The sequence below is a fragment of the Trachemys scripta genome, chromosome 1, assembly GCF_013100865.1.
Source record: "Trachemys scripta elegans isolate TJP31775 chromosome 1, CAS_Tse_1.0, whole genome shotgun sequence".
In the NCBI taxonomy this organism is placed as follows: domain Eukaryota; kingdom Metazoa; phylum Chordata; order Testudines; family Emydidae; genus Trachemys; species Trachemys scripta.
The window spans coordinates 49047709-49075299 of NC_048298.1; the positions used below are offsets into that span (position 1 = coordinate 49047709).

A 27591-nucleotide genomic window follows, 5' to 3' on the forward strand; every position below is an offset into this window, starting at 1 on the left:
CGGGGGCTGCCCGAAGCCGGTAGCGCTCGGGCAGCCCGGCTCTTAAACAGAGCCGAAGAGTCGGGGAGGAGCAGAGCCACCATTTTCCCGGGCATGTTCGGCCTTTTGGCAATTCACCCCGGACGGGGGTTTGACTGTCGAAAAGCCGGACATGTCCGGGAAAAAGAGGACATATGGTAACCCTAATCAAAGCTCCTGCTCTGCACTGGCCCTGTGGCTGCTGTCAGGAATCAACATGCTGACCAAATGTCTAGTTGCCTAACATCTGAGTCCATGCCCTAAAGATAGGGGCAAGTAGTTACCTTACTTTCAGTTATGCTATTCCTGGAGTAATTCCTATTCAATATGGGTAATAGTGAAACAATCCAATGCTAAGTAATTACCATTTGTAATTACCTGTTGTACCAATTGCCATGGAAGGGTTAATTATCAGAAAGTATTTTGGCTGTAATCCATTTCCTGCATTAAAAGTAGCAGATTATTTCTGCCCAGTTTTGAAAAAAAAAAATCTTTGAAGGAAAGCAGGAGCTTTATGAGGAAACCATATCTATCCACATGAATGGTCTTACGTGATGTACCAATGAAAATTACAAAAATATTTATCTGTGTTTACTACCAGAAAAAATTGATTTACTTACTGCCTAGTCTCAAATCATATACTGTTTTGCTACTTTTTATTTTCTGTTGTGTTTTGCCTTTTTATGTTATCTTTTCTTTATCCGCGGAACCCCATTTCTTCAGTTTTAACTTGAATAGCTACTTGGATAAGGCCACTGTAAATATACTTTACAGAACATTAACAAGATTTTTCAGATCATTTTTAGGAGTTTGCCTGAAGTTACAAATGTGAAGTGTCTAGTAAATCTGGAAAAGGAGACCACACTTTACCTAAGTTTTAAATATTCGTACAATAGCCATAAAATGGAGTAAAAATGTATAATAATTGTAAAGTAATACACATAGTTATTACAATACTATCAAAGTATTAGACAATAGTATGTTTCAGATGATAGAACACTAGCCTCTTGTCAAGAAGGTTGACTCTCACACCAAGACTTAGTATCAGCATTTGATAAAAACCCTCTTTTCAGTGCTAGGTAAGATGGGCAGAGCTGCTGCAGATGTTACTCTCTGTATGAGGCTTGAAACCAGACTCCCTTTTGGGGAGAACAACGGATAAACTCTAATGCATTCACTAACTTTTCTCTTTCTTAATAAAACAATCACTGATACCCAAGGGCCCAAGTAACCTGCTACTGCTCAAGTAATAGCTGCCTCATTTTACTACAGATTCAGTGCACAACCAGTGAACTTGTTGAATTGTAAAATGGCTTGAGATACAGTTAATATAAAAGATGTGCAAAACAAGGCCAAATTCTGGTCATAACTAAAGGTGGTGATTTTAATATAAAAGAATAACAGCACAATTTGTAATTCCAATTTATAAATATTGATTTTTTTCCTCTAACAGTAACACCTTCATCTTGGTGTGAGAATATACCATATAGTACTTTTTTCCTGCCTAAAAACATTTGATGTTTTCTATCCATTAATAAACAGTTACATGTGATCAGGTTTTTAAAAATTGAGATGCAGCATGATGAAAGGAAGGATGGTCAAGTTGCCAAAGTACTGGCCTGGGCTGGAAGATTCACTTCCCCCTCTTCCACAAGCTTCCTGTGTGATCCCGGACAAGGTACATAATGTGTCTCTGCCTCAGTTTCCCATTTGTAAAATGGGGATAAGCACTTCCCCACCTCACAGGGATGGTGTGACAATAAGTATACTGAAGATTGAGAGGCATTCAGACACTGTGGTGACAGAGGCCATGTAAGTACCCAAAATAGCTAGATAAAGAGAAACAGAAATATAATAGATTTGATTTGACATTTTTCAGCATACAGTTTAAATCTGTTTAATGCTTTCATTTATCAATGTGAAATAACTCAGCAAGTTCTGAGGTAGACTGTTATTTTCATATCTCTCCCTTACACAGACTAAATCCATCTGCATGCAGAAGACAGAAATGGATTGCCTAGGATCAGACAGGAAAGGTTCAACAGTTGTGCAGATGCCAACTTTGATGCTCTAATAAAAGCCCCTTAAAATTCCTATGCTCTTGATGCAATATTTTTGCTCTTGAGAGATAAGACTAGGGGGCAAAAATACACAATCAATTTTTGACTTGCTAATGCCAAGAGGAAGAAAATCAATTTAAATCCAATACAGATTAAAATACTGGTGGTGAAGATTATAAACTTAACTAGCTACTGTGGAAGTTGGTAAAAGAGCAGACATCTTAGTCTTCCAGGAAGAGCAAGAGTCAGGCTAACTCGAACAGCTAATAACACGAGACTTCCAAGCAGGGCCTGGACGAGTGGAAAAGAACTGTAAGAGATGCTGTTTTTCGACCTTGTGTTAGATAAGAATAGAATGCAGACTGTAGCAGAAATTGCTGAGAAAAGTAAGATATCAGAAAGGAATATGTATAAACAAAATGCAGTTGTTGATCATTACTGTATGTCACAAAAGGTATAAATGCTTGCCTTAATTGTTTATCTAACGGAGACCTGCCTCGGGAGGGGAACCCCTGCCTGTGAGTACTCTCCCCTTGCAAGTGTTAAAGAAAATAAAGCTGCCTCTGGCATGTTGCAACCAACCTCAGAGTGAGAACTCGTTTTTCTCCCACCCTACTTTATAACTTTGGCCTCTGTCAAAGGGGTTCCACAGAAATAGTCAGTATGGGGGAAAGATCTTTTCCTATCCCAGTATTTTGAAATGCTCTTAATGAGATTTACAGTGGTGACACAACTTAACTGCATGATTACTGAGAAGTAGCATGTTATTTTGTGGCAGTAATGCAATGACTACATAGTAACTGTTGAAACAGTGTTAACTATACATTAACTTGAATTGATGGGCAGACCTCAAGGTTTAGATCGGATAAAAGTCCAAAATTGTAGGGTTTTCCTCCTCCTTTCAGCTTGAGTAGGACTCCTTCCAAAAAAAATTTTTTTTTTCAGTCTTCTGGCACCATCTATCTTCAAAGCTGCATTGTGGGGTCAAGATAAGAGTTTTTCTTGAAACCTCGAAACAAATATTTCATCATCTTGCATGAGTCTGGGGCATATGTAGTCCAAGACGAACATGCAGGGGCCAGGATTAGGCAGGACCCTGAAATCATCTTTAAATATGGGGGGGAGGGAGAAAGAGAAATGGGAGGGGCAGGGTGTGAGACCTAAATGGGGAGGTGACTTGTGTTGAGGGAGAAAGCCAAGGCTTGGTCTGGTTGAGTTGTGGAAGAGAGTGCACCAACCCCAAACTTTAAAGGTTTGCTTTGAAGAGAGGGATGAGATTCAGGCTCTTTCTTACAATGCCTAGCTCACCATCCCTAGTAAATTCTCTCTCTTTCCCCTGGTAACTGTGCAGTAACTTGATCTTTCCACTGTAGGGGAAATCAGAACATGAATTGGGTGATACTGTCTTGTTTTAGCCTCAGTCGTCTATGTTCAACAACGAGACATGATGAATAAGGAAGCTTATGAACAAGAGAATATGTTAAAAAAAATTGTTCAAGTATCATTCATTCTTGTGGAAAGCATTATTTCCATATTGCTGCCAAAGTCAGATAAAGGTGGATGCATTCGTTACACTAGCTTCTGAACATTTTCCTCTTGTGCATCTAACTTTTAAGACCATTTATACTTTTTTTTCCCTCTCTCTCTCTCTCTCTCTCTCTCTCTCTCTCTCTCACACACACACACACACACACACACACACACACACACACACACACACACACACACACACATTTGTGTAGGTAGATTCTGAATATTATGGTAATATTCAGTATTATATCAGTTTTAGCCTGTTTACTTTATCCTCTCCCACTCTTTAGTTTGTGCACCTTCTGATAATATATTAGTTGTTTCTCTTTTTGTGCACATGAGGCCTTAACCAGTGAGGTGATGGGTGCCCTCAGGATGATTTATGGATATTTGGGGTACCATTCATGATTGGTCCCCTAGTGATGTGTGTTTATGAATTCCATTTTCAAGTAAATTACACCAGACTTGCTAACAGAATCCATTCAGTGGCCCTTTAGTTACTTGGTAGAGTAATTGTATTAGGTTTTGTAGCAGTCAGAAGAAATTGTATAATTGATACAACTGAAAATCTGGAGCTCTGTACAGAGTACATCAGCAAATGAATCCGTGTCCACACTGAAAACCCTGCCCAGATTATCCTCCAAAACAAAGACGCTGCTATCTTGTCTTCTAGCATCCACTTAGTCCCTGCCATCTCTTCCCCAGCAAATCTTATTCAAAAAGACAAGCATTGAAATGTGATCTAAAGAACAACAAATTCTTGTTTTTTCAAACTAATAAGAGAAACTTGAACGTGTAACTTGGAGGACCCTTCTCTGGAAATATCCTGTCTCTGATCCCTCCTATTTAAGTTGGGGGACTGTTAATTTAAGTGCCTCCATTGAATTCAACTTCCGTGGTATCATATGGGGAAAGCGGTGGAATCCAGATGGAGGATTCATGGAGGAGTCTAGGATCCAAGTCATTTAAAGATGTATAGGTTTCATAGAGTTGAAAACCTGAAGGGGCCATAGATTATTTAGTCTGACCTCCTACATATCAGAGGCTGTTAAATACCACCCAAATAGCCCAACATTAAAACTTAATACCTTAAGCTGCATCTAAAACAAAATCTGAAGCTAGTCCTGGTCATGTAGTACAGGCATAATATTATCCTAGTCATAGCAAGACTGCTTAACAAGTAGGCAACTTCATGTTGCACCATCTGAAGTTTGAGTGGCTGAAAGGCCCAGCTCTCAGTAGGGTGTTTTTCAGGTATCTAATTTGTAGATGGCAAAGGCTTAGGTCATAATGGGCTACGGAAAGGGAAAGTATATAAAGGAAAAGGTCACAGCATTCTGGAAAAATAAATAAATATGTTCTTGGACTCGGATACTGTCTTGGCATCCAGAAGCAGCTGACGATCCACAGGATTGAGAAACTAAAGTAGAGCAAAGTCCCTTGATTTGGGAGCTGATGTCATCTCAGTTCATTTTGTCCTAATTTATCAGCATCACCTTAGTCTTTATTTGTTTTAAATCCCAGCCAACTCACTCTCCTCTCAACCCCAATCCAGGAAAGGCACTGGGCAAACCAGTCTGCTGCATCAGCCAGGTCTGACAAAGGGTTTGCCTACACTGCAATAAAAGGCCCACGGCATGACTGCAGCTGGCCTGAGTCAGCTGATTCGGGCTTGCAGGACTATGAAATTTCAGTGCAGGTGTTTAGGCTTTGGCTGGAGCCTGGGCCCTGAGTCCCCACGAGGGGGGTGGGTCTGAGAACCCGGGCTCCAGCCTGAGCTTGAACATGTACCCTGCTATTTTTAGCTCCTCAGCTCAAGTCCTGTGGGCCTATGAGCCTTGGTGCCACAGGGTTTTTATTGCAGTGTAGACATACTCAAGTCCCAACTGTGTATTGTTTGCTCCTGTGCTCAGTGCTGCAACTGAGGGGTTTGGGTGGTAAAGGTGTCTCTGAGACACTTGAGAGGTTCCATTTTCTGGGGCAGCTGATGTGCCCAGCCCCCACCCACCCAGTGTCAGAGTCGTCACCCACAATTCTAAGTTACACTCTTTCTTGTCACGGCATATAGGCAGCAGGAAGCAGAGAATCACTGGAGAGCAATGTGCTCCAGCTGTTCCCTCTCTTCTCCACCAAAACTAATCCCTTGCTCACACCTTTTGCTCACAACAGTGCTGGGCGGGGGGGGGGTGGGTTTAAAAAAACAGTAGGCCAGTTGCTGAGGCACCCCCTGCACTCAGGAGCAGCAGCTTTCCACCCTTTGTATGACATAAAGAGGCATGCAGGTGGCAGCATACAATAGAGAATCGGGCCCTTATAGCTCAGTGTCATACTCCAATTGGCTAGAGACCCCATGGCCCATACTATCTCCTCTGATGTCCTTTCATACTCATTGAACAGAAAGGATGACACATGAGAATTTAGTGCACCATATAAAATAGCCCTTTGGGCATATGAGTAATCACCCAAACCTACCCTCTGTGTCCTCTCTCAGCTAAAAGAACAGAACTACTGTAGTGAGTCTGATGATTCTTGCCAGGGTTCACAGATGTGTCAACAGAGCTCCTGAAGCTTATTTTGTACTGACGCATTGCTAGCATTTATACAGTAGAGTGCTTTTGTTTAATTACTTGCCACTTCTGTGGCAGTTTATTAATCTGCCAGTTTAATCCTTCGTTATATTTTGTGACAAGGGGATTATGTATATGATGTTTTGATGTGTTTAAGAATTAGTTGTCGCTGAAGACTGCTATTTGAAATACATTTAAAGTAGGAGCAGTACTGAGATATTGTGCTTTGATATAAGTACACAAGGCATAAAAGCATCTTTCTTTGTTCTCAATAAATGTGAAGGCTGCAAGATTGAATATTTATAGAGAACTTTGCAGGGAAATTATTGCTAAATTAGCTTGAATGATAACTTTGCAGTAGAAAAAAGCCGCATTAGAGTTGACAGTTTTTAGACAGGAGTTTTAGAGTACTTTGTCTCCCTTCATTTTTTCAAGTAGCAAATATAGCTTTACAACTAACAACAAATAAACTAGTATCTGAGTGCGGGAATAGTCAAAATAGACTAGTCTACTGAGGGAACATATTACTGTGAGACAAAGATGATACTGATACTAATTCTTCAAGGCAGGTTCAGCGAGCCAGTCCTTGTGTTATTCTGGTAATACCAACATGTTGTGCCTGAAAAAGTTAAGGCTGCTTGTATACTAAAAGTGATTTTCAGAAGATAACTTTAATTTACCCTTGCTATGTAGTATGGCTCCACTAATAGGCTGCTGGGGAGAGATTGGCTTCAATAATAAGTAGTTTCATCTTGAACTGCAGTCTTAAGTATTTGTGAATACACTTTTTCTTGCTTCTACATAAGGTGAAAAATGTGTGCCTTTATGTGAGATTTTAAGGGGGATCTGCATAATAGCGACACTGGATGGCTTACTGTTCACCTCTGCGCTGCATTGTGCCTGTGATTTACCCAGCCCTGGCTCCCAATTTAAAGCCTGAAGTTTTGTGGCAAGGTTACAGAATGAGAAAAGCTCATTCCCATTTTCATCCTTGCAGTCCTCCAGCTTTTCAATAATTGGCGATGTCTTACTGGTGAAGTTTTTTAAGCCTTTTCATTTCTCAAATTCATTCTGCTGGTGACTATTGCATAGTGCTCCTGACTTGCTTAACTTTATCTATTGAAGGAATAGCTAGCACTAAGGAAGCTTTAAATGATCAGTTTAATAAACATGCCTATAAGGTTTTACCTACAGAATTATTACCAAAAATCTCTGGGCTTGCTTGGCTGTGGGGATATGTTTCTAAGCCTTTCTTTAGGTCTCAGTTAAATCTTGATTGGACTTCTATGTGAAACAAAATATTTAAGTAATAACTGGAGATTAAATAGCTTCGTATAATATTTCTAGTACAATGATGTGAAAGCTGACAGAGCTTCACTTAATGAAGGAGAAAATAGCAGATATTCCCTTCTGGGGCTTTAGTATCTTAATTGCAATTGAAAGATACATAAAGTATTTTTATAAATGTGAGGTTGGGTATTTTGTAGATTAGGTATAGATTTTAGTTAACATAAAATGCATAAAAACTCATTTTAAAGTTTAATGTTCAGTTCACATGTCTTGACTTTGTATCTCAAACAATAGAATGTGAGTATCAGACTTTACATACTGTATGTCTCATTAAAAGAAAAGGAAGGTCTGTAATCAGTAGAGCAAGGTAGACAATGTAGAAAGTAGAATACTACTCTTGAAATTAGCATGGAAAAATAAACTCACCTGGTTCCCAGGTTGGGGCAAAATGACCTGTTTTAAAACATATCTGCTAACATGTTCATTAATATATTTATCACATAGGGTTGATAAAGACAGTAATGTTTAAAAATGTGCTAGCTTGTCAACTCTAGGGAAGTTTGAATGCAGCGATATCACCTGCCAAGTACTGCTTTGTCTGAAGTAAAGATGCCACTGATCCATTGGAGGTATAAGGAGGAGTTCCTATCACCCGGTCATGTGCAGCTGTTCTCAGCAGGATGTGGAGAGAGTTATATAGAGTGACCTGGTTGCAAGGTCATATGTCTAGGAACAAAGAATGTGTGGTGGACTTACAAATGGGGTACTGTATCATGGAATGCAGTAGCACTAAAAAGGACTTATGAAACATGGTAGAAAACTAAAAGGAACACGAGCTCCCAGTGAAGTGCTGTAATTAAGAGGCAAAAAAAAAAAAAAAAAGAGTATTAGATGTATAAACAAAGGAATAGCAAGTAGAAGTAAGAATGTGGGCTTACCTCTAAACTTTGCATTAGTGAGACCATGACTGGAATACTGTGTCCAGTTCTGGTATCCACACTTCAAACAGGATGTTAAAAAATTGGAGAGGGTTAAGAAAAGAACTACAAGAATGATTTGAGGTCTCGGAAACGTGCCTTACAGTGAGAGACTAACATAACTAATTGGTTTATCTAAGAGAAGGTGAAGAGGTGACTTGAAGATGGTCTACAAGTATGTATGTGGGGAAGAGATGTCTGATAATAGATGGCTCTTGAATCTTGTGCAAAAAGGCAGACTGAGATTCCATGGTTGGAAGCTGAAGTTAGACAAATTGAGACTAGAAATAAGACACAATTTTTTAACAGTGAGGGTAATTAATCTGTGGAACAAATCTCAGAACATCGTGGAGTCTTCATTATGTGAAATCTTTTAAATCTGGATGTTTTTTCTAAAAAATATTCTTGCTCAGACAGAAGCTATGGGATCTACTCAGAAAAGCTTAAATGGGAGAGGTCCTTCGCGAGAGGTCACACTGGATCATCATAATAGTCCCTTCTGGCCTTGAACTTCTGGTCTTAGGATCTTCCAGATCCTAATCAGTCAGTGCTTCTTGCAGTTACCAGGTGGTGAAATAAGGCTCCACCATTTCCAGGGTGAAGAAATGCCAGGCATACACTCTTGTTACCGTGAAACACCACTTACATGGAAGTCTTTGTTTTCATCTACATTAATTAGTGGAAACAAGCAGATTAACCTAAAAAGTCATGAAGAACCTTAGAAGATAAAGGAAGGCACAATAAATAAATATGCATACATATGACAGCAGGGCCATCATTCTGTGGGGTTAGGAAGAAATAGAAAAAAATAGAAGTAGAAAAAAGCTACTTTACTTTAAGAGGGCTTGACAGTATTCACATCCAATTGAAACCGAGCCTTAGGTACAAGTATTCAGCTCATTTATGAGCTGCAGGCCACGTGGTCAAAAGTAATTGGAAAGCCAATGAACCTCCCTTCCTGTACCAGCGATTTGAAGAATCCTCACTCAGACATCAAAGGCTGGGAACAGAGGGAAAGCGGTTGGATTTTCCCTTGACAAGTCAGATTAATCAGACTCCTGCCTTCAAGTGAATTTGCAGGGGTTGGCTGGCTTCCCCCCTGCCCCCCAAACTTGAACAGTACTTTAGTTCATGAATTCCTTTGTGAATCGAAACTCACAGGGCTTGTACACCCTCTGTTTTCCATTGTTTTAAACTGCAGTGAATTGACACACTGTTAATTTTAGTGACAGGATAGATACCAACTGTGCTCATTGTTATCTATGCCATTGCAATGTGGACACTTTAAACACTGTCAGAAATGCAAACACCTGTGTGCTTTCAGAGTTATTTTAAAATCTTTTGAGAGCTTTGTTTGGACAGATGCCTGATTTTATTACCTTTCTAAAAAACAAGCAGAGCTGGTTAGTGGTCGGTCCAAGTTTTTCATGTCAGCTTCCTGAGCAGCTGCTAGACATTCTCTTCTTAATATGATCTAGGAGTTTCTGTTGCTTGTGGATAGACATTGAATGTAAACACTTTTTATTCAGAAAACCTCAAACATAAGTGAATAGACTGTGGACATAACGGATACAGTTTTCCTTTCTCTCCACTTCACAGCTACACACAGGAATCAATACTGCAGAATCAGAACCAGCCTAATGTAAAATGACAGACCTAACGAAAATGTAGAATGCTCATCCAGTAACTTGTCTATTTTATACATCATCTCTGTTCTGAATGGGAATAATAATCTATGGTAAATTGTAATGTAACTAAATGGGGAGAAATCTCTTGAAGCTGCAAGTGAAAGGAGTGAAAAACTGTTTGCAATACCATACAATATTATTTTTAGTATTATTCTTGCAACTGGATTCTTGTAAAGAGTGATATTAATGTGCATTTATTGTGTTAAATATTAAGAGGATAAAAACGTAAGAGATTTGGTTTAAGGAAAAAAAATAGTGTACTCATTTTTGGAGGTGGATTAATTGGTTTCTTTGCACATTTTAGCGACCATTTTTCTAAGAATACCAAAGATATACTTTATGTATATTTTATGGGGGACTACTGAGATACTGATTGTGTTAGCTAGAGCTAAACACATTGCAGGGATTTTTGTAAAATTTGCAACACCCTGTTGTCAATGCACTCCAGTTCTAACAGGTTCACTCCAGTTTTTACTAACACTGAGCCTCTGTGGACTTGACTGATGATTGTGTGGTGGGAGTGGGGGTGGGAGGGACATAGATTAGTGGGGATTGATATGAAGCCATCAGATACATGGCATTTATGATCTGAGACAGAAACAAACTTTTCAGAGGTGAAATGCTAATAGTATCATACTATTATGCCCCAAGTTCTTAACACGACTGCATTCCTTTTTTTCTGGTATCTTCCTCACCTCTCTCAAATCTGCTGTTGACCACACTCTTCTTAATAACCTACCTCACCTGAAGTCTGACACATTACTGTCTTGTCACTGAAACTTACTTTCACAAAAAAGTAATATTCTCTCATCTTTCTAATCCTTCCACATAAAACTAATTTTGATAAATTGCAGCTTGAGTTTCTCTCTGGCAGGGGTGTGCGCAGGAATTTAAATTTGACTGCTTTTGGAGGGGCACGTTCTGTGCCCCTGCTGCGGCACCGGGGCCCCCGCTGCGGCCCTGGGGCAAGAGAACCTTTGTCCCCGTGTTGCGGCCCCGGGGTTGGAGGAGTTCTGTGCCTCCTCCAATTATTGGGGGAGGGGCATGTGTCCCTGGTTGCTCCCTCTTGTGCACGCCCCTGCTCTCTGGCCATAGCATGGAAACAAACAACTCTATAGCACATTGTAATTGTAGTTAAAAATCTTGTTTCTTCCAGCTACTCATGGCTTCTCATTGTCTTGCACTATGCCTAGAGTAGGATTTTAGGTCGTGTTTTAATTAACTATAGTTATAACATTTTTAAATGTTAATGTCCTAGAACAAACAAACAAACTCTGTGGGGGTGCCTAGATTATAAAAGGTGTTGGCTTGAGTTCACTGACAGTCAACTAACTTGAGTTATAAGAGGACCCTATATTCTAGTCCCTTCGATACTGTGCAGCAGTCCATCCTCCTAAAGTACCCCCAGAGCTATGCGCTAATGTTTGTTTCCCTCCTGTCATGGTTATCATTTATATTGATCACACTGCTTCCTCCTTGGTGTTTGTTCCATCTTTGTATTAATATGCCTCCTGTGTGGAAATCACGAAATTTAAATCTCAGCCACTATGCTTTTTCTAACTTGCTTCTCTTATTGAATGTACAGTTCAGATACCGTGTAATCTTATGATGCCTTTGTTCACCTTTCTCCGGGTGAGTGAAAGCTATGGCTCTGTCCTCAACTTTTTCAGCTAAATATTTAGAGACATCTCATCCTCTTCTCTCCCATGTTTGTAAATCAACTTATCACAACTTTCAGCTATGTTGCCCATGTAACTTATTGCCTTTACCCTCCTTCTGAAATCCTCATTCATGCCTTATTTTCTTCTTGCCTTGACTGTTGCAATTTGTTTACCTCTAACCTCTTAAGGGTACTTTTACACTGCAGCTGAGAGCATGCACAAGCTAGCCACTGGAGTATGGCCCCGGGGTTTGTGGGCGGGCTTATACTTGGGTAGCTAATCTGTGCTGCTGTCCATGCCACAACATCCCCACTGCTATTTTTAGCGCTCTAGCTTGAGCAGAGGCTGCCTTCCCAAGATGGGAGGCATACTCCCAGCTGCAGTATTAGATGTACTCTAAAAGTCTCAGCTCTTTAGCCCATGCATAATGCTTCAGTTCACCTTTACACCATATTCATGTCACTTCTGTCTTCATATGCATTAATTGCTGTGAACTAGTTCAAAATTGCCTTCCTTGTGTTTAAAATTCTTCATGGATGTGGTACAGTTTACCTTGCTAATATTTCCTCTTCTCACCTTTCTATTTCCTCTTCTCATCTATCAGCTGAGTCCCCTAGTATAAGCTTACTACACTTGTTCTTTAGAAGTTCTTCCATTTGACCTATCTGTATCTCTCCTTCCCTTTTTTCAGATTTTATCTTAAAACATATTTTTCCTCCTATCTGCCTATGCCTCCAATTTTTTCTCTTTCTTATTGGCATTTACTGCATGTTTGAATGTATTTACCATACAATGTCTAGTGTTTTTAAAATCTCTTGCCACATACAGCACGTGATTTATGTGTCTAAATACTATCTTTTGCATTATTTAATTCTAATATATTTTGGGGTATAGTTTATATGAAAGATACTACACAAAATAAAAATATTGAATTATATATCTTGGTGTGTGTCTAAATGATAGATGCCTTAGAGAGTTTTTTGTTAAGCTTTTGTAGATCAGAAGATGATTCCTTCAGTTTGAAACAGTGAACACTGTAAAACACATTGCTGTAAGACGTGTCGTCTTTTGCAGGAGTCAGTGTATACACTCCTTTGACAATCAGTTCCATTCCCTGGTTAAAACTGCTTTTGCTATTGATATTTTTTAATCTCATTTTTATGAGCAAAATAGAATTCTCCAAAGCAAATCTGTGAGATAAATGAAAAAGAAAGATGGTAGAAATCTTTAAATGCTAATTGGATTCAAGGTCTTGAACTTTAACTTAAAGTGTTTAGGGAGGATAACAACATTACATGACCCCTGGCAGTGTACAATATCTGATTTATTTTTAACACTGTTCTTCTACTTGATGTGATCTGGGTTCATGGCAAATATCTCTTAGGTTTCCCAGGAGACAACATTGTAATTTTTTAAAAAAAACTTTGATAAACTAGTGAAATATTTCTTAATATATAAAAAGAATGAGGTTTTGGTAACGGGCTAAAATTTATCTCTCTAGATCATGGTTTGTCATGTGGTCCAGGTTGATAGTAACTGAAATCATTACCCCTTCACAGCTGTTCAGTTGCTTATATGAAATGAGTTGGTTGGTCAGTACAGTTCCTACAGAACAAATGTCTATGACCGAGACAACCAATTCCTGTAGCTTTGTTGTGAATGGGAGCAGTAGCTTAGAAATGGAGTGGATGTCATCAGTCCTTTGTGGTGGTGATTTGCAAATGAAATCAAAGTAAATGAAAAAGCCCATTGGTGAGCTGAGCATATTCATATTAACCATTTGCTATTTAGCGCAATGTAACAACCTAAGGTGCAAGCGCACTTTTACCTCAAGGGATTTAGTCACTCATTAATACCAAAATGAACTGCCATAAGTATTAATGAGCAAGGTGGATGAGGGTAATATCTTTTATTGGACCAACTTCTATTGGTGAGAGAGACAAGCTTACACAGAGCTGACCTGAAGAAGAGCTCTGTGTAAGCCCAAAAGCTTGTGTCTCTCACGAATAGAAGTTGGTCCAATAAAAGATATTACCTCACCCACCTTGTCTCTCTGGGACCGACACGACTACAAGAACACTACATAAATATTATCGGAAATTGTCTGCTCAAAGGCACTACACACCCCATAGCTGACACTTCATCAAAATAATAAATTGTTATTGTAAATAATAAACTATAGAAGAAAGATAAAAATTGCTGTACTGGATTAGTCCAGTATTCTGACTGACCGTAGCTGCTACCAGATTTTGTAGGTAATGGTGCAACAACCACAAAATGATCAGTTACAAAATAAACTGTTCAGTGGGGCAATCCTAACCCCATAGAATGATTGCCCTGCTGTCATATGTGTGTATATTTATTTATTTATTGTGCCTTCCTTTATCTTCTAAGGTTCTTCATGACTTTTTAGGTTAATCTGCTTGTTTCTGCTTATTAATGTAGGTCAGGAATTTGTCCCTATCTGCATTCGTGTGTGTGTCTGTTGACACATAAAATAAGTTTTGCTGAGATCAGGGAGGATTAATCCTTACAAGCTGTATCATCCTGACATTTGTCACAATGATTATATTGAAATAACCAAAAAGCAAACATATCCTTTTTGTTAATTTCAGCTATGATGAAGCATGGTGCTTCCAGTTACATTGTTACATTGTATACTGAAATTACCAAAGGTGAGGCACTCCTTTCTTCTAGAACCATTATTTCATTGGAAGGGGAGTGGTATATTGTACTCATTAACCCTTGAGCACCATGTCTTCCAGCACACAGAATAGAGCCTCTGTTAGAGTGAATTAAACATACACCTCTACCCCGATAAAATGTGACACAATATAACACAAATTCGGATATAACGCGGTAAAGCAGTGCTCCGCGGGGGGGCGGGGCTGTGCACTCCGGTGGATCAAAGCAAGATCGATATAACGCAGTTTCACCTATAACACAGTAAGTTTTTTTGGCTCCGGGGACAGCGTTATATCGAGGTAGAGGTATACTGAAAAAATAATTGTTTATAACTTTAGCCATTATGAGAGTTAAAGTGTGTTCAACACACAATGTTGTGTTTAAGCAGAAAAGTAGCAGGATTTGGTTTTCTTACATTGTTCTAATTTACCTTTAGCTTTTGGTTTTAATAGCAAGAGTTTCATAAGCTTTGCTGTGATTAGAAGTGCACTGGTGATGTAGCCATACGTAATGATAACAGGTGTTCATTGAGACTCCCACATTCTTCCACAAAGTAGTCACCTTCAAAACCGCTATACCTTTTGCTCTGTATCAGACAAGACTGTATTTTGTTTGCATCTGCTTTTCTATTAAATTTTCAGGACACTGCAAGCAGTAATGTAGTTTTTCTCCCTTTGTATAGTACTTTCTTAGAGAATGAATGCCTTTCAAGAACAATGTTTTGACTTCCTATTATGTAAATGTTGATATCAGAACTTTTTTTTATTTTGATGAATATTCAAATACCTTTGTGACATGTAATGCTAAAAACATTCAGTTTAATTATAGAAATACCTCTGTAGAACCTTTATCAAGATTGGTATTTTTGTGACTCTGCACCTTAATTTTTTTCTCATATGTACATTTTTTCTTGGGCTCTCCAACATGTGGCTATCTATTGGCAAGGGGGAGAGTGATGCATTTGTCCTACTGCTTTAAGATACATACTGAATTCTAGTTGTTTGTAAGACTAGGTGGTGATTCATTTGATAAACAAGCAAATGAAAAGATTAAGTGGCAGCAAAGTATTACTAATAATTGATATTTCCCAGAAGTGCGTGAGATGGGTTCGGTCACAGAGACCCCATTGGGACTGTCACCTGACATGCTAAAGTTACCTCTGAGCCCATTTTCTCTGCCAGCTTGGGACTCCAGAACCCTGCCTTGTTGAGCCAGACATGCTAGCATGCTGCAACACAGACCCACATCTGGTCCACGCCCCCAAAGCTGCAGACTTTAACCAAAAACTGCTCACTGGGTCACCTGTCTCCAGCACCCAGACACCCAGTTCCCAATGGGATCCAAACCCCAAATAAATCTGTTTTACTCTGTATAAATCTTTTACAGGGTAAACTCATAAATCATCTGCCCTTATAACACTGATAGAGAGATGCACAGCTGTTTGCTCCCCCAGGCATTAATCATTTACTCTGGGTTTATTAATAAACAGAAGTGATTTTTATTAAATATAAAAAGTAGGATTTAAGTGGTTTCAAGTAATAACAGACAGAACAAAGTCAGTCACCAAGCAAAATAAAGCAAAAACATGTAAGTCTAAGCCTAATACATTAAGAAACTGATTACTGGTAAAATCTCACCCTCAGAGATGTCCCAATAAGCTGCTTTCACAGACTAGACTCCTTCCTAGTCTGGGCCCAATGCTTTCCCATGGTACAGTCCTTGTTAGTTCCAGCAGACATCTTAGGTGGAAAGCAGGGGTGTTCTCATGACCGGCAGTCCCCTTTGTTCTGTTCCACCCCCTTTTATAGCTTTGGCACAAGGCCGGAATTTTTTCATCTCTCTGGGTCCCCACCCCCCTTTCTAAATGGAAAAGTACCAGATTTAAGATGGATTCCAGTATCCTGTGACACCTCATTCTTCATTACCCCCGGGCTTGCCCACACATACACAGGAAGGCTTGCAGGTAAATAAACCCAATCACAACCAATTGTCCTAGTCAAAGGGAGCCATCAAGATTCTAAGCCACCATTAATGGCCCACACTTTGCATAATTACAATAGGACCTCAGAGTTATACTTCATATTTCTAGCGTCAGATACAAGAACTATACATACATACAAATAGGAGGAATATATTCAGTAGGTTATAATCTTTGTTATGGTATATTACAAGAGACCGTTTGCATAAAGCATATTCCAGTTATACTATATTCACATTCATAAGCATATTTTCATAAAACACATGGAGTGCAATGTCACAGTGTGTTCTTGTAAGGTCTTATTAGGCCTGTTTGGCTAAGGTTTGAGTTGCTGTAATTGCCTCAGTTACAGACCAATGATAGCCATCTTGTTACTGCTTGTGTATGGCTGGATGGCTGTCTAGTGCTTATCTGGCTCTCTACATGGAGGATTCTTCTACAATGTTTATCCTTCCCAAATGTATACAACTTCTGAGATGGTTTAGAGTTATTGACCTTTGAATTAGAAAGATCGTAATGAATTATGCAAACCTTCTAATATTAAATATCGTGTTTCCGTTTGAATGGATTTTAGACTTAATGTTGCATTATACCATTCTTATGGCTCTTGTTTCTTCTCTTCATTTCCAGGTCTGGCAGTTTCTCTTCAACTGTTTCATGGAGACATTGAACAAATTAGGAGAGATTACACATCCATGTTTACTCATGGGGTATCAATAACAAGGAAGCTGGGTTTTTCCAATATTATCATGCCTGGTAGGTTAAAAAAAAAAAAAGAAAGAAAGAACAAAAAATTGAAATAATTTAATTTTTGATTCCTTTCCAAAGAAATTCTGTACTTCAACAATTCTCAAATGTCAACCCACTGGTCTGTTCTTCTATGCCTTGGAAGTCATTTCTGCCTATGCCTAGTAATTTGGTGATTTGGTCAAATTTAATCCTAACTTTGCACAGGTGCAAATGACTACATAAGATGAAATGCAGTGGAGAATCAGGCTCTAAGTAAAGTAAGGTGTGATCAGTGGAGTTTTTAGGGAGTTTATTTAGAATGGCAGCTTTTAACAACAAAGGCTCATGTAATTTGGCTGACACTTTCCATATGGTAGATAGTTTGACCAGTCTCTTGTATGTATATTTGATGAAAAAGAAGGGGCAGATAAGTAGCTGCACAGATGCAGATGATGTGAGGTGCTCAAAGGTTTTACTAAAATTAAATGGTATTTTTAACAGCATGTGATTAAACGTGTGTTAAGAAAGGCTGGATAAAGCATTGAATATGAATGTGGAGGTGTGAACATAGTAAAATAACTGGTGGTGATGCTGATCACAATTTTATCTGGCCTAGCCTAATCATTGGTTGTTTGTATAAAATAAATATGATTTTTAAAAAAAATGTAATAGAATTTATATAGCCAAAGAAAGAAAACCAAACTTAAAACCATAATGACCTGAAACATTATTACTTTGATATTATTACTGACAAAAACCTTGAAATGCACAGTGGTATAAATTGTCCTCATGACTCACTGCAGATTTTTAATAGGGACTACTTTGCCTGTTATAAAGCTGTATCCTTGCACTCTTAGACAGTTAAACTAGAGACATATTGCGGTCCCAATTCAAGAAAGAACATGCTTGAATCCATTCCAAATCAGGAAAGCACTTAAACTCCAATTTAAATCCTATTGAAGTCAATGGGATTTAAGCACATGCTTCCTGAATTGGTGTCTAAAATCTGGCAGTTGATAAACCATTCTTATGCTTTTACTACCTGTTAAAATATCTGACTTTCAGTATCAGTATTTCAGATCACTTAAATCCAGCAATTGGATGTACAGAATCTGTAGGTTAATAAAAAAATGTCATGATTGTTGTGTAAATGTTTGGGAAGTTTTATTGTCAAATGAGTCAGACTCCATAATGTAAATATCAATTTTACATGTATGTTAATGAAAGAGTCAAATTTAAATATTATGGACTGCTAGCTAATTTTATTTATTTGGTGTGTCAGCGTGGGGTCTTCTATAATTTAAAATAAATAGGATAATTTAAAAATTATATAAATGACAACAGTGGATGTAGCTTTACTGAGGACAAGATAATTCCCAGTAAGGGAAGTATTTACAGCTCATTGTTCATGTATGAGTTAATGAGTTGCTGCTGCTTTGTCACATTGTCTACGACTGTTGTAAATAATTCTTTCCTCATTAGATTTTTCCTTATCTTCCTGGTGAGAGACAAAGTGATGTACTAACATATTACGAAAAACATGTTATAATACAGCAGTACTGTAGCCAGCTGCTGGAGAAATTTCACAGTTCAGTTTCACAGCTAAGTATTGTGCAGATTCGTTTGAAAGTTGTCTATGTATACATGGATAAATAGATTTCAGTGTGCTCAATAGTTGTCTGCATACGTCTGTGTTGAAATCACATAACTTTTGTCTGTCTTTACTGGTATACATGAGATTTTTATTGTACTCAGATAATTACTGTACTCTACTCACGACAAGTTCCACATTGGTAGACAGAACAGTAAACTGTAGAGAGTGAAATTCATGCAGAAGATTGGTCACTGCAAATGCTGTGGACTTTTTAAAATTTTAAGCTCTTCTTTCATTTTTGTTTTCTCTTTAAGCTTCTTTTCTTCAGAAGCGCTTTTGAGGTTGTGATCAATTGAAATATTAGGGAACGTATATAGTCATTTCATATTGGAAACATCCGTTATTTTATTGTTTCCTTTCTTTTTGTTGCAATTTAGTATTTTGTTAAGCTCAATTAGTTCAAGTCAGTGCTCATAAAGACATCATAGTTGAATTATTAAATAATAGGCTTGGTGTACAGAGTAGCTCTGACTCTGTAGCACAAATTGCAGTGTCTGCATTGAACATGCCAAATATGAAAACACGTTCCCTTACTGGTACTTTTTGAACTATAATTGCCCTTCATTTTCTATCTTCATTATTCCTTTTCTCTTTGGGGGTTTTACCACTGAAAGCAATTATGCAGGTTTTTTTTTATAAAGTTTTTATGACACTGAAGTCTGACAGGATGGGGCCCCAGGATCTCTTTCCAGGGCACATGTAAAACAGTTTAAAACCCCACATCATTTAGGAAATGGGAAGGTAGATTCTGATGGACAGGAAAAGCCACTTGTATCTCAACCTTATTCAAGTCCCGTGCAGCTCACTAGACTATAGCCGGCGAGGAGAAGGGAATGCTGTGGAAGTATGCTCCATGAAGTCTAACTGCAAATGTATTCTCTAAGTGTAAGCAGGATATTGGGGCAGATTCTGTACAACTACAGCTACACGCACTTTCCTGCACCTCAGTTTAACAGTGTGCTGAAGCACGGGCCAGAGTCCTCTTTCCAGGACTGCTCAGAAAGCATTATGCAGAGTTAAACTCCATGTAGTTGTATTTAAACCCTGAATTTAGGTCTTAGCAGCTCCAAGTCACCTTCATAGACCGAGTACCAGAGTTGTTTAGTATATAAATATTTACATTGAATATTAACAAGCAAGTCAGACATTTTGAACGGTACTTGAAACGACCTTTAAATAAGTGTTTGTTCTAATGAAAGATATTGGGTTGTAAAAGTACTAGTGTGCTCTTCTATACAAGTTTTATAAACTTTTGGCTGTTTGTACAGCACACATTACTGGAATATAAGTCCGATTTGTAGCATCTGAATCACAATGTACAGTTTTTGTGTAATGTGTTTATACTCATTTATTCTACCACGCACATTCATATGCATTCTTTCCCTCTGATTTTCAGAGGTGGTTCTAAGAGTAGAGAGGTCTAAGCTTCAGTGTGTGTCGCCAGAACTCTTCACAGCTGGAATGACCACAGAAGTGTGTCTCGGTCTATATCCAATTCCCTTTGTGGGGTCAAGAGAGAGAAAAGTCTGATTTGTGGGATCCTTCTTGTGAGCAGCGTTCAGCCTCCCTCTCTTAATGGTTGGCTTGTTATTCAGTTTGTGTGATCATAAGGAAATCTTGTTTTAGCCATAATATTACAGGTCTGAGACATCTGCACATAAAATAATTAATCCCTTAGATTTATATGGTGTGCTATCTTTCCCCATATGCTCAATTAACTCTAAGAAGGGATTTTAAAGCTCTCACCTCCTTGAGCTCTTCCCTTGTTTTTCCCATGATTAAGACAGAATCACATTTGAAAGCAACTATCTAATAACTAAATCTGACTTCCACAGGCTCTGAACTTCTAGGGATGACAAAAGCTCTCCTTCTAGTACCCCCTTGTAACAGTGCTGGCTTTGGTGAGACACAAGTGTGTGTCAGTTCAGGACAAATTGCTTCAAGCAGGCCAGTTACCGCCCAAGGCTGGGGTTTTTCCACCTCTAAGGCAAACCAAACCAGCCAGACAGAGAGGACTTCGGTTTTATCCCACTGGCTAACCACAAGTCATAAAAGCAATTCCCTTAGACACTCCAGTTTCCCAGTATCACCATCAGTGCCACTCGTTATGGGGATGAATGGTTATGAAAACCAATACCCCAGTAAAAGAAAAAAGATTCTCTCGATCTCAAAGGACCAAGCCCCAGACCCAGGTCAATATACAAATCAGATCTTACCCACAAATCACACTGTTGCCAGTCCTTTAGAATCTAAAATCAAAGGTTTATTCATAAAAGGAAAGAGATATAGATGAGAGCTAGAATTGGTTAAATGGAATCAATTACATACAGTAATGGCAAAGTTCTTGGTTCAGGCTTATAGCAGTGACAGAATAAACTACAGGTTTAAATCAAGTCTCTGGAGTACATCCACAGCTGGGATGGGTCATCAGTCCTTTGTTCAGAGCTTCCGTTTGTAGCAAAGTCCCTCCAGAGTATGAAGCAGGATTGAAGAGAAGATGGAGGAGCTGTGGCAGCTTTTTATAGTGTCTTGCCATGTGGTCTCTGCTTTCTATGTCCCAAAGACAAGCTGTCCATCACATGGCATGGAAAAACCTGAGTTCTGTCCATAGGCATGTCCCTGCATTCCTTGCTGAGTCACAAGGTTTATCTGCCTTCTTTCAATGGGTCAGTTGTATAGCCGATGGTCATTAATGGGCCATCAAGCAGGCTAAGCAGAGCTGACACCAACTTGTCTGGGATGTCACCCAGAAGCATAGCACAAGTTTGAACTACAGACAGTATAGAGCCAATACTTATGACTTTAAATATCGAGTTGATATCGAGTTGATATCGGACGCCTCGGACCTCAACTGGGGAGTGCAACTCGGTGACTTCCAGACTCAGGGCGTGTGGTCCCTGAAGAAGATGACATTGCACATAAACGTCAAAGAGCTCAGAGCCGTCCGCTTCGCATGCAGAGTCTTCTTATCGCACCTTATTGGCAAAGTGGTGAGAGTGTTAACAGACAATACAGCCTCGATCTTCTACATCAACAGGCAAGGGGGAGCATGCTCATTGGCTCTCTGCCAAGAGGCACATTGTCTGTGAGATTTCTGCATCAGCCACGGGATCCACTTAGAAGCTTATCATCTCCCCAGCGCCAGAAACACGCTGGTGGATCACCTCAGCAGGTCCTTCTCCTCTCACCACAAGTGGTTGCTCCACCTGGAGGTAGCCTGCATGATCTTCCAGAGGTGGGGAACTCCCCAAGTGGACCTGTTCACCACAAGACAAAACAGAAAATGCCATAATTTTTGTTCTTGGCAGGGTCTGGGCAAGGACTCTGTCTCCGATGCTTCCTCCTGTCATGGTCAGGGAACCTGTTGTACACGTTCTCACCGATTCCGCTCATCAACAGGGTCCTGGCAAAGATCAAGAGAGACAAGGCACAAGTTATCATGATCGCCCTGGCATGGCCGTACCAGTGCTGGTTTGGCATGTTGATGAACCTGGCAACGGGCCCTCTCTGGCCCTTGCCCAACCATCTGGACCTGCTGTCTCAGAACCACAGAGTCTCCTACCTCCCAACCACGCCCCCTCCACCTCTCCACATGGATTCCACGAGGCTGAACTCAGAGAAGCGGATCTGCTCTCATGAGGTCCAACAGGTCCTTCTGGGAAGTAGAAAGCCTTCCACTAGAGTGACTTACCTGGCCACCGAGGTTTGCCCGCTGGGCTTCCGAGTGCAGCATCTCTCTGTCGTACTCATCTGTACAGTCTATCCTAGACTACCTGCTCCATCTGAAGAACCAGGGTCTAGCACACTCTCCAATAAGGGTGCATCTCGCGGCCATCTCTGCCTTCCACCTGCCAATCCAAGGTCAGATGGTGTTCTCTCATGACATATCGGTCAGATTCTTGAGAGGCCTCGAGAGGCTCTTCCTGCTGGTCTGGGCTCCTGTCCCACAGTGGGACCTTAACTTGGTTCTTTCTAGGCTCATGGGCCTGCCCTTTGAGCCATTGGGCTCCTACTCCCTTTTCCACCTGTCATTGAAGGTCGTCTTCCTTGTAGTGGTAACATCGGTAAGACGAGTCTGAGACTAAAGCCCTGACGTCAGAGCCAGCATATACAGTGTTCTACAAGGACAAGGTTCAGCTGCGACCATGTCGAGCCTTTCTGCCAAAAGTGGTGTCTTCCTTCCAGGTTAACCAGGACATCTTCCTCACGGTGTTTTGTCCCAAGTTGCACACGACTAGTGAGGAAAGGAGGCTGCACATCAGACGTGCCCTGGACGTCAGACGTGCCCTGGCGTTTTCCCTGGAGTGTACCAAGCCTTTCCGCAAGTCGACCCAGCTCTTCATCATGACAGCGGACAGGATGAAGGGCCTTCCGGTGTCCTTGCAGAGGATTTCCAAATGGATCACATCCTGCATCCAGACCACGAGCTGGCACAGGTCCCATCACCGCCAGTCGTGAGGGCCCACTCGACCAGAGCTCAGGCGTCCTCGGTGGCCTTCCTGGCGCACATTCCTATCCAGGATATTTGCAGAGCAACAACGCGGTCTTCGGTTCACACATTCATGGCGCATTACACCACCACTCAGCAGGTCAGAGGCAACTTTGGGTTCGGCAGAGCTGTGTTACAAGCTACGTGTCCATGAACTCCTACCCACCTCCAGGGGTACTGCTTGTGAGTCACCTAATGTGGAATGGACATGAACAAGCATGCGAAGAAGAAAAGACAATTACCTTTTCCGTAAGTGGTGGTGTTCGAGATGTGTTGCTCATGTCCATTCCATGATCCGCCCTCCTTCCCCACTGTCGGAGTCTCCAGCAAGAAGGAACTGAGGATGGGGGCAGCTGGCGGCGCCCTTATGCTGCAGCATGTGCACACCACTCCAGGGAGCGCCAGAGCCAGTCCTCTGCAGATACTACTGAGGGAAAGACTTCCGGCACTGGTGCATGTGGCGAGCACACACACCTATTATGGAATGAACATGAGCAACACATCTGACAGAACCCCTTCCTCTAATTCTGCAAACTCCTTCCTGAGATGGGGTGCACACAGCATTGGAGATGCAGCATAGATTTATAGAACATTATATTTTCTCTAATATTCTCCATCCTATTCCTTATGCATCCTAAAATCTTGTTTGCTTTTTTGACCACAACTGCACATTGAGCTGAAGTCTTCATTGAGTTGTGTATACTGACACTCAGGTCCCTTTCCTACAGTTAATATAGAACCCTGTGAGGGTTCTGTGTAACTTAATTTTTTCCCCTGTAGTGTGCATAACTTCACATTGTGAACATTGAATTTCACTTGGCATTGTATTGCCCATTCACCTATCTGTGTTGGATCTCTCTGAAGTTCCTGACAGTCCACTTTTCAAGAAGCTATTAACTCCTTAACTACCAATGTCACTTCTGGATTTTTTTCTGCGTGCTCCCTCATCTATTCTTTGCTCTGCTTATGTGTAGGAACACATGTTCCAATAAATCTATTCCTCTACTCACACATTGTGCCCCCTTTCTCTGGAATTTAAAAAAATGCTGTATGTAGAGGCTCGTGGGTTGTATAGTTATTATGAAAATAACCTCATAGCCTATGATGGACGAAGCTGTAAGCACGTTCTTTATAAGTTATTTTCAATAATTTATGACTTAGAGGAGGAAAATTGGATGTTTAGCCTACAAGAGCTCAGGTGAATTTAAAAGTAATGCTAATGAGAGCTGTGGAGTTAATTCCCTGCTCATCATGTTGAGCATTTACCTCTGCATCTGCTTGTATATTATTTACTTAATAAAGAACCATTACTTTTATTAAATAAATGTGCAGGCAGTGAGAAACAAAACACACTTATGTATTCTTCCATGAAGAAATGGTCTGAATTTTTCATCTTCCACATTAGATGACTCAGGCCTTTCTACTTTTTCTACATTTGTTTCTTTTCCTTGTTGCCAAGACTACAAAAGTAAGCTATTTTTTTTTATCTTGCTAGTAATGTTGTCTGATTGCATTAGGTACCCAGAAATGAGTTTAAAAGAATATTGTCAAGTAAAACCAGCCTGAAATTCCAGCATCCATAAAACTATTATGATCGGTGGGGAATATATCTTCTGCGTTCAAAATCCTGCTGTAATTCTTTTTTAAAATCTTCAGTTCTGCCAGATAAGCTACCATTTGTGCAAGTCTTGGGGAGTGGGGGACTGGAGGAGCTATATATGAACATGTCTCTGGGTGGATGAGTAAAATGAGCGCGCGCTCTCTCTCTCTCTCTCTCTCACCACACACAATTTTCTTCTCCTGCTGTGTTGATTTGCTTGGTGCATTGGGAGACAGGGTAGTGAGTAGTGGGCTGAGAAAGGGGTTAAAAGAGTGGAGTGCTCAGAGAACTTGCTAATTGCAGCTTTGCTCCCATTGTAGCTTGTGGGTCAGGAGAGGGGAGTAGAGAGAAGCTGCAAAGTGAAATTAAACAGTGTTTCAGAGATCTGGTTGCTTTCACTTTTCTGCTTCTGCAGTTGGAGTGGAGGAGCAGCCTGTGTGTGGTAGGTAGATTCATTTAGCCAGATGCCCCTGACCTCAAGTGCACCCAGGATTTCAGCAAGGCACTGCCAGGTGTGTTTCCCTGAAAGCCCCAGAGGGAAGACCACTTCATTAAAGAGACTGCAGGCAGAAATAGTCTGGCAATCTACTTCTGCGTGAGCTAGCATAAGCAAAATAACAGAATTTAAAGCTAGAACTGAATTTTGTAAGTCATCATGCAAAAAACTTTAGTTCGCTCAAAATCCTGTTGCAAATGAAATTTTGAGGACTCAAAAGCTATTTCAGAATCAATTTATGAAAACTGTTTGAAATCTGGTGAAAAATGCTTCACCAATGTTGACCTTTCCTGGTAAATATGTGCATAATTTAATTAGTACTGTTGTGGCCTGTGTTTTATTAATGTTATTTTTATTTATTATTTCTTTGTAAATCTTTTACCTGACTTTTGCTTGAAAGAATTTGTTTTAAGTCTACTAGTTAAAATGATGAATGAGACAAAATTACAAAACTATTGAGTCAGGAGAACTCTTTTGAATAGTCCATTCACAATGTGCTGTCTAGACTAGATATAAACTACCTTGTGGGTAACAGAGGGTCCTGTGGCACCTTTAAGACTAACAGAAGTCTTGCATCTGAAGAAGTGAGGTTCTTACCCACGAAAGCTTATGCTCCCAATACTTCTGTTAGTCTTAAAGATGCCACAGGACCCTCTGTTGCTTTTTACAGATTCAGACTAACACGGCTACCCCTCTGATACCTTGTGGGTGTTACCCCAGGAGCAAACACATTTGAAATACTGGTACATAGCCGATACTCTTATCTTTAGATACAAAGATGATATAGGCATACAAACAGGATAATCATATTTGATGGATTGTAACTTTTCCATTGATACCTTACATGACATACTTTGTACAAGATTTGTTGCAGTTATCTAACAGTAGCAGTATTAATTATATCAGTGGTTATATTTCCATCATACAGCTTCACAGCGGCGTCCAGCTGCCCAGCCGGGAGCGGGATCTAGCTCTCCAGGGGAGTGGGAGACAGCTGGTCTCTAGCCCTCTGGCATTCTTCTCAGTTTCATGGCTCCTGCCTTGAAATTGACAAAACAGCCAATAGCTGACATAAGGAACGCAGCGTCTACACAGACACTGTGTCACCCTCACTAAACCAGCATAAGCCCCACACCTCTCATGGAGATGGAATTATGTTGGTGTAGTAGAGCACTTAAACCAGAGAAAGCAAGGCTGTAGTGTGGATACTGACATAATTAGGCAGCTTACATCGACCTAACTGTATGGTGTAGAGCAGGCCTGAGACTACATCAGCTCAAGCTCTACTTCTGCAATATGATCCGTATGGATGGCAGCCAAATCATAGAAACGTAGGGCTGGAAAGGACCTCGAAGTCATCAAGTCCAGCCCCCTGCCCTAAAGCAGGGCCAAGTAAACCTAGACCATCCTTGATGGGTACTTGACCAACCTGGTCTTAAAAACCTCCTGTTTTTAGGATTCCATGACTTCCCTTAGAGGCCAATTCCAGTGCTTAACTACCCTTATAGTTATAAAGTTTTTCATAACATCTAATCTAATATCCCTTGCTGCAGGTTAAACCCATTACTGCTTGCCCTATCTTCAGTGGGCATGGAGAACAATTGATCACTGTCCTTTTTATAACAGCATTTAACATACTTGAAGAATTTGCACAATCCAACTGTAGGCCCAAACAGTTTTGATTTGAGCTCATCTGCCTGGTACCCTGTAATTCCTTAAGCTGTTTTTATTCCTTATGAGAGACCATCAACTGTCCCAGATTCCAAGTCTCCTGTGCCAGCAAAGAGAATACAAGATTTCCTATGCTTCACTAATCTTATGTGCACTAATTCTTTCTATCTAGAATCTTGTCACTAGATCTATCAGCAAGAAGAGAAATAGCTTATCTGTATGCATTTGAGACACTTCTCTAAGAAACTTCGAGGTTGGTTCTGTACAGACTTTTGCTCCCTTAGCGGTTAGTATAATTTCATCCAAGATTAAGGCCATTTTTGGCCTGCAAGTTGCAAACTGAAATCCTATTGTTTAACAGCTGTGTAAGTGGTGTTCAAAAACAGTACAAAAAACCTTTGCGATCTCCTTATGTTGTATTTTACAGATAGTGATGCAATATTACTAATAGAAGCTTCTTGTGGATAAAATTATACCTTTACTGCTTACATACATTGC

The 27591-nt window shown here is 40.1% G+C and overlaps 1 protein-coding gene across 1 annotated transcript in view; it reads left to right on the forward strand.

Moving 5' to 3' along the window:
* The window catches only part of DOCK4 (dedicator of cytokinesis 4), a gene marked incomplete in the record, with an annotated part of 410929 nt that overhangs the window by 218030 nt on the left and 165308 nt on the right, over window positions 1-27591 (forward strand). The window contains 1 exon segment of the mRNA XM_034758276.1: window positions 17085-17210. Coding sequence (XP_034614167.1) covers window positions 17085-17210 — 126 coding nt within the window.